The sequence below is a fragment of the Nerophis lumbriciformis genome, linkage group LG07 (genome assembly GCF_033978685.3).
Source record: "Nerophis lumbriciformis linkage group LG07, RoL_Nlum_v2.1, whole genome shotgun sequence".
Classification (NCBI taxonomy): domain Eukaryota; kingdom Metazoa; phylum Chordata; class Actinopteri; order Syngnathiformes; family Syngnathidae; genus Nerophis; species Nerophis lumbriciformis.
In genome coordinates, this window is record NC_084554.2 from 15,185,210 (window position 1) to 15,191,209 (window position 6,000).

At 38.8% G+C, this 6,000-nt stretch overlaps 1 protein-coding gene across 2 annotated transcripts in view; it reads left to right on the forward strand.

Moving 5' to 3' along the window:
• LOC133609795 (olfactomedin-4-like) overlaps positions 1 to 1,714 on the forward strand; it is a 30,296-nt gene extending 28,582 nt beyond the window's left edge. For both annotated transcript variants that reach the window (XM_061965752.2, XM_061965751.2), the window contains 2 exons: positions 958 to 1,126; positions 1,206 to 1,714. In XM_061965752.2, the coding sequence (XP_061821736.1) occupies positions 958 to 1,126; positions 1,206 to 1,641 (605 nt within the window). In that variant the 3' untranslated portion in view covers positions 1,642 to 1,714. The remainder of the gene's footprint in view (positions 1 to 957; positions 1,127 to 1,205) is intronic.
• Positions 1,715 to 6,000: the final 4,286 nt, after the last annotated feature.

The following is a 6,000-nucleotide window of genomic DNA, read 5'->3' on the forward strand; positions in this document are numbered from 1 at the left end:
ATATAACAGTCCGGATGGTTCTTTTCCTCTTTGGTCCAGAGGACACGATGTCTACATTTTCCAAAAACAATTTGAAATGTGGACTCGTCAGACCCCAGAACACTTTTCCACTTTGTATCAGTCCATCTTAGATGAGCTCAGGCCCAGCGAAGCCGACGGCGTTTCTGGGTGTTGTTGATAAACGGTTTTCGCCTTGCATAGGAGAGTTTTAACTTGCACTTACAGATGTAGCGACCGACTGTAGTTACTGACAGTGGGTTTCTGAAGTGTTCCTGAGCCCAAGTGGTGATATCCTTTACACACTGATGTCACTTGTTGATGCAGTACAGCCTGAGGGATCGAAGGTCACGGGCTTAGCTGCTTACGTGCAGTGATTTCTCCAGATTCTCTGAACCCTTTGATGATATTACGGACCGTAGATGGTGAAATCCCTAAATTCCTTGCAATAGCTGGTTGAGAAAGGTTTTTCTTAAACTGTTCAACAATTTGCTCACGCATTTGTTGACAAAGTGGTGACCCTCACCCCATCCTTGTTTGTGAATGACTGAGCATTTCATGGAATCTACTTTTATACCCAATCATGGCACCCACCTGTTCCCAATTTGCCTGTTCACCTGTGGGATGTTCCAAATAAGTGTTTGATGAGCATTCCTCAACTTTATCAGTATTTATTGCCACCTTTCCCAACTTCTTTGTCACGTGTTGCTGGCATCAAATTCCAAAGTTAATGATTATTTGCAAAAAAAAAAATGTTTATCAGTATGAACATCAAATATGTTGTCTTTGTAGCATATTCAACTGAATATGGGTTGAAAATGATTCGCAAATCATTGTATTCCTTTTATATTTACATCTAACACAATTTCCCAACTCATATGGAAACGGGGTTTGTAAATATACGATCAAATATGCAAGAAAACTAAATGAAAGTAAAAGTATGTTACTGTTTTGTTCCAGTGAACTTCCAGATCCATGCTTCCAATCCAACCACCAACACAGTCCAAGGACCCAACGTTGTTCTGTATGGCAAGGCCTTGTATTACAATTGTTACAACAAAGAGGATGTTTGTCGCTTCAACCTCACGTCCAAAACCGTCTCCACCCTGGAGTTACCCAAAGGCACCAGGTTCACTACTTCACCATGTCTTATTGAATAAACAATTCAGCGTATATGTGTACGATAAACACCCCGCCTCCCCCCACAGGCATAACTCCAAGGGGAACTACTGCCACTTGGAGGAATGCTACCCATTCACCGACATAGACCTGGCCACAGACGAGTCGGGGGTTTGGGTGGTCTACAGCACCGTCCAGGGCTTTGGCAACCTGGTGTTATCCAAGTTGGAAGAAGGAGATCCGCCCACGCTCGGACAAACTTGGCACACTTCGGTCTTCAAGCAGGCAGTGACCAACACCTTCATGGCCTGCGGCACCCTGTATGCTACGCGTTATATCGACAAGAGCATGGAGGAGATCTTCTACTCACTCGACACCGTCACAGGGGTGGAGAAGTTCAACCTTGGCATTTTTATTAACAAGATGTCTCCGAATATCAACTTCCTGAATTATGGTCCCACAGACCAGATGTTATATGTCTACTCTGACGCCAACATGGTCTCTTACAAGGTTCTGTTTGAATGAGCCTTCAAGACTGGAAATAAAGTTACCGCCTCAGCATAGTCAAGAAATAAAGGAGCTTGATTTCTGCATATAATTATTCTCTACAAGAAATATAACATGTGTTTTGTGTAGTGGTGTCCTAATACAACTTTTTCACTTCCGATATGATATTGATATTAGAGCTCTGTATTGGTCCATATGCATATTCATTCAAATATCCGCAGAACTCATACAGTCGGAGGGGGGTTCATATGGCCCCATTCGTCACGATTAATCTGACACATGAAACGTGACAAATTGGGAGTTGCGCACTATCCACTTTAGCCGACAGACGGCAGTGGAGGGTTGGATGTCTTGAAGTGTGTTTTGTGGCAAAATTCAAACTTTGACCACAGCGTCACTTGTTATGTAGAGTGGCGCTTTCCATCATTTTCAGCAGACTGCATCGCAAAATAATTAACCAACCCCCCTTCCTCTCACGCGGGATCCATCCAGGAATGGGGCACATATATGAATCCTTTCCCTACTGTACATACTTTTTTTTTGTCGAGTGGAATGTTAGAAAAGGTTTGATCAAGTGAAATTATTCAAGCAGAGACAAATGGTATAGGTATCAAAAACACCTACCTATTTGCAGAGGTGGGTTTAGTACCCAAAAATTGTACTCAAGTAAGGGTACCGTTACTTTAAAATAATATGACTCAAGTAAAAGCTGTTACATTTACTATAATATTGTACATGCTAATTGGGATTTGTTATATATTGTATACTGTATATCAATCAATCAATCAATCAATGTTTATTTATATAGCCCTAAATCACAAGTGTCTCAAAGGGCTGCACAAGCCACAACGACATCCTCGGTACAGAGCCCACACAGTGTTTTTCAACCTTTTTTGAGCCAAGGCACATTTTTTGCGTTGAAAAAATCCGGAGGCACACCACCAGCAGAAATCATAAACTCAGTTGACAGTAAAAAGTCGTTGTCACAATTGTTGGATATGAATTCAAACCATAACCAACCATGCATCACTATAGCTCTTGTCTCAAAGTAGGTGTACTGTCACCACCTGTCACATCACACCCTGACTTATTTGGAGTTTTTGCTGTTTTCCTGTGTGTAGTGTTTTAGTTCTTGTCTTGCGCTCCTATTTTGGTGTTTTTTTCTCTTTTTTTGGTATTTTCCTGTAGCAGTTTCATGTCTTATATTTCCCGCATCTACTTTGTTTTAGCAATCAAGAATATTTCAGTTGTTTTTATCCTTTGTGGGGACATTGTTGATAGTCATGTCATGTTCGGATGTCCATTGTGGACGCCGTCTTTGCTCCACAGTAAGTCTTTGCTGTCGTCCAGCATTCTGTGTTTGTTTACTTTGTAGCCAGTTCAGTTTTACTTTCCTTCTGCATAGCCTTCCCTAAGCTTCAATGCATTTTCTTAGCGGCACTCACCTTTTGTTTATTTTTGGTTTAAGCATAAGACACCTTTTTACCTGCCTTTACAAAGAAATTAGCTACCGGCTGCCACCTACTGATATGGAAGAGTATTACACGGTTACTCTGCCGAGCTCTGGACAGCACCGACACTCAACAACAACACATCATTTGCAGACTATAATTACTGGTTTGCAAAAAATGTTTTTAACCCAAATATGTGAAATTAGATAATCTCCCACGGCACACCAGACTGTATCTCACCACACTAGTGTGCCGCGGCACAATGGTTGAAAAACACTGCTGTATATTATATAAAAATATAATATAATATATCAGTATATATTATATACTGTATATATAATATGTAAATATTACATGTATGTTATATTTTATATTGCTACTATGGTACATTTTGAGTCTACTTTAAACCTGCATTATCCTTTCCATCCTTTGTAACTGAGCTACTGTGTGGAACAATTTCCCTTGTGGATCAATAGTTTGTCTAAGTCTAAGTAAAAGTAAATAGTCATCAAAATAATTACTTGAGTAAGAGTAAGTAATGCGTGAAAAAACTAGTTAAGTATTGAGTAACTTGTGAGTAATTTCTGATTTATTTAATAGCTATTTTAATAGTTCTTAGGCTACAACTGTAATGTGTGTGTATGTGTGTAAAACATTCATGACCAATTTACTGCAACATGTTTTTTCTAGTTAAAAGTGGAATTCTTCTAGACTAAAGAGTGAACATTTCTCCTGACACAGAGTTTGAAAGTAATCATTGAAGATTTGTGCTGTCTTGTCTGACGTCATGTCACGTTTTATAGTCAGTACGTTTTTTATGTACTAAATTCGTCCAATTTGTCAAATAATTCAGTTTCTTCTATTTTCTCAGCTCCACGTGAAGTTATTTTTATGATCTTATCTCTAATGTTGACTGATGGCCATACGTAGTGTGCTTCTCGTACACTAGGGGGCGATTGTGGCCATTTCAGCTTGTTTAGCTATGTTAGATGTAAATGCAGTAGAAGAAGAGAATACTACATGCTACTAAGCTGGCGCTAATAACTTTTAAAGCTCTGGATATAACAGATAAGTACAACTGTCCACTGCTATTTGGTGTCATTAGTAATGTTTTAATGTGTTTAAATGACACTTATAGTTGTTGGGATCATTAGAGACATAGAAAAAAAATATCTCTATTTAGTCAGCTGTTTTAGGAGGTTTTTGTTCAGCGTCTCTCTCAAACAGCCGGAATTTTGGTGTCATGTCACGTAATTGAATTATCTTCTTTGGGAATATTCGGACAATTATTAAACAAGTTTGTTTCTATTTTACCATATAGTAGGCCAGGGGTCGGCAACCCAAAATGTTGAAAGAGCCATATTGGACCAAAAATACAAAAACAAATCTGTCTGGAGCCGCAAAAAATTAAAAGCCATATTACATACAGATAATGTGTCATGAGATATCCATTGAATTAAGAGGACTTAAAGGAAACTATATGAGCTCAAATATACCTACAAATGAGGCATAATGATTCAATATGTACATATAACTATAGCCTAAATAGCATGTTAGCATCGATTAGCTTGCACTAATGCAGTGACCAAATATGCCCGTTTAGCACTCCACACAAGTCAATAACATAAACAAAACTCACCTTTGTGCTTTCACGCACAACGTTAAAAGTTTGGTGGACAAAATGAGACAGAAAAAGAAGTGGCATAAAACACGTCCTAGAAAGTTGGAGAAAGTTGTACATGTAAACAAACTACGGTGAGTTCAAGGACCGCCAAAATTAGTAGGACAAAACGGCGCTCGCCAAATACTCGAATCAGTGAAGCATGTTTAATAGGGATGTCCGATAATGGCTTTTTGCCGATGTCTGATATTCCGATATTGTCCAACTCTTTAATTACCGATATCGACCGATACCGATATCAACCGACATATACAGTCGTGGAATTCACACATTATTATGTCTAATTTGGACAACCAGGTATGGTGAAGATAAGGTACTTTAAAAAAAATTAATAAAATAAGATAAATAAATTAAAAACATTTTCTTGAATGAAAAAGAAAGTAAAACAATATAAAAACAGTTACATAGAAACTAGTAATTAATGAAAATGAGTCAAATGAACTGTTAAAGGTTAGTTACTGGACCAGCAGCACGCACAATCATGTGTGCTTACGGACTGTATCCCTTGCAGACTGTATTGATATATATTGATATATAATGTAGGAACCAGAATATTAATAACAGAAAGAAACAACCCTTTTGAGTGTAATGGGGGAGGGAGGTTTTTTGGGTTGATGCACTAATTGTAAGTGTATCTTGTGTTTTTTATGTTAATTTAATAAAAAAACAAACAAAAAAAAAAAACGTTACCGATAATAAAAAAGCCGATAATCTCCGATATTACATTTTAACGCATTTATCATCTCTAATGTTTAATATAAACAGTGTGCTTTATAACAATTAGGAAGGTTTGTGTCATGTTTGTCCTCCTACAGAAGCCATATTAAAACAAAATATATATTTTTTCCCCTCATCTTTTTCCATTTTTCATACATTTTTGAAAAAGCTCCAGAGAGCCACTAGGGCGGCGCTAACATGCGGCTCTAGAGCCGCGGGTTGCCGACCCTCGTACTAGGCTGACCATATTCTGAAATCGCAAAAAGAGGACACATACATGCATGCCAAGGCGGGCAGCACGCCAAGGCCGGGACTAGGTGAAAATTTGCCAATGATACTCGAACTTGCTTTATAAACATACTTGCCAACCCTCCCGGATTTTCCGGGAGACTCCCGAAATTCAGCGCCTCTCCCGAAAACCTACCGGGACAAATTTTCTCCCGAAAATCTCCCGAAATTCAGGCGGACCTGAGTGAGCCTGTTTTCACGTCCGCATTCCCACAATATAAACAGCATGCCTGCCCAATC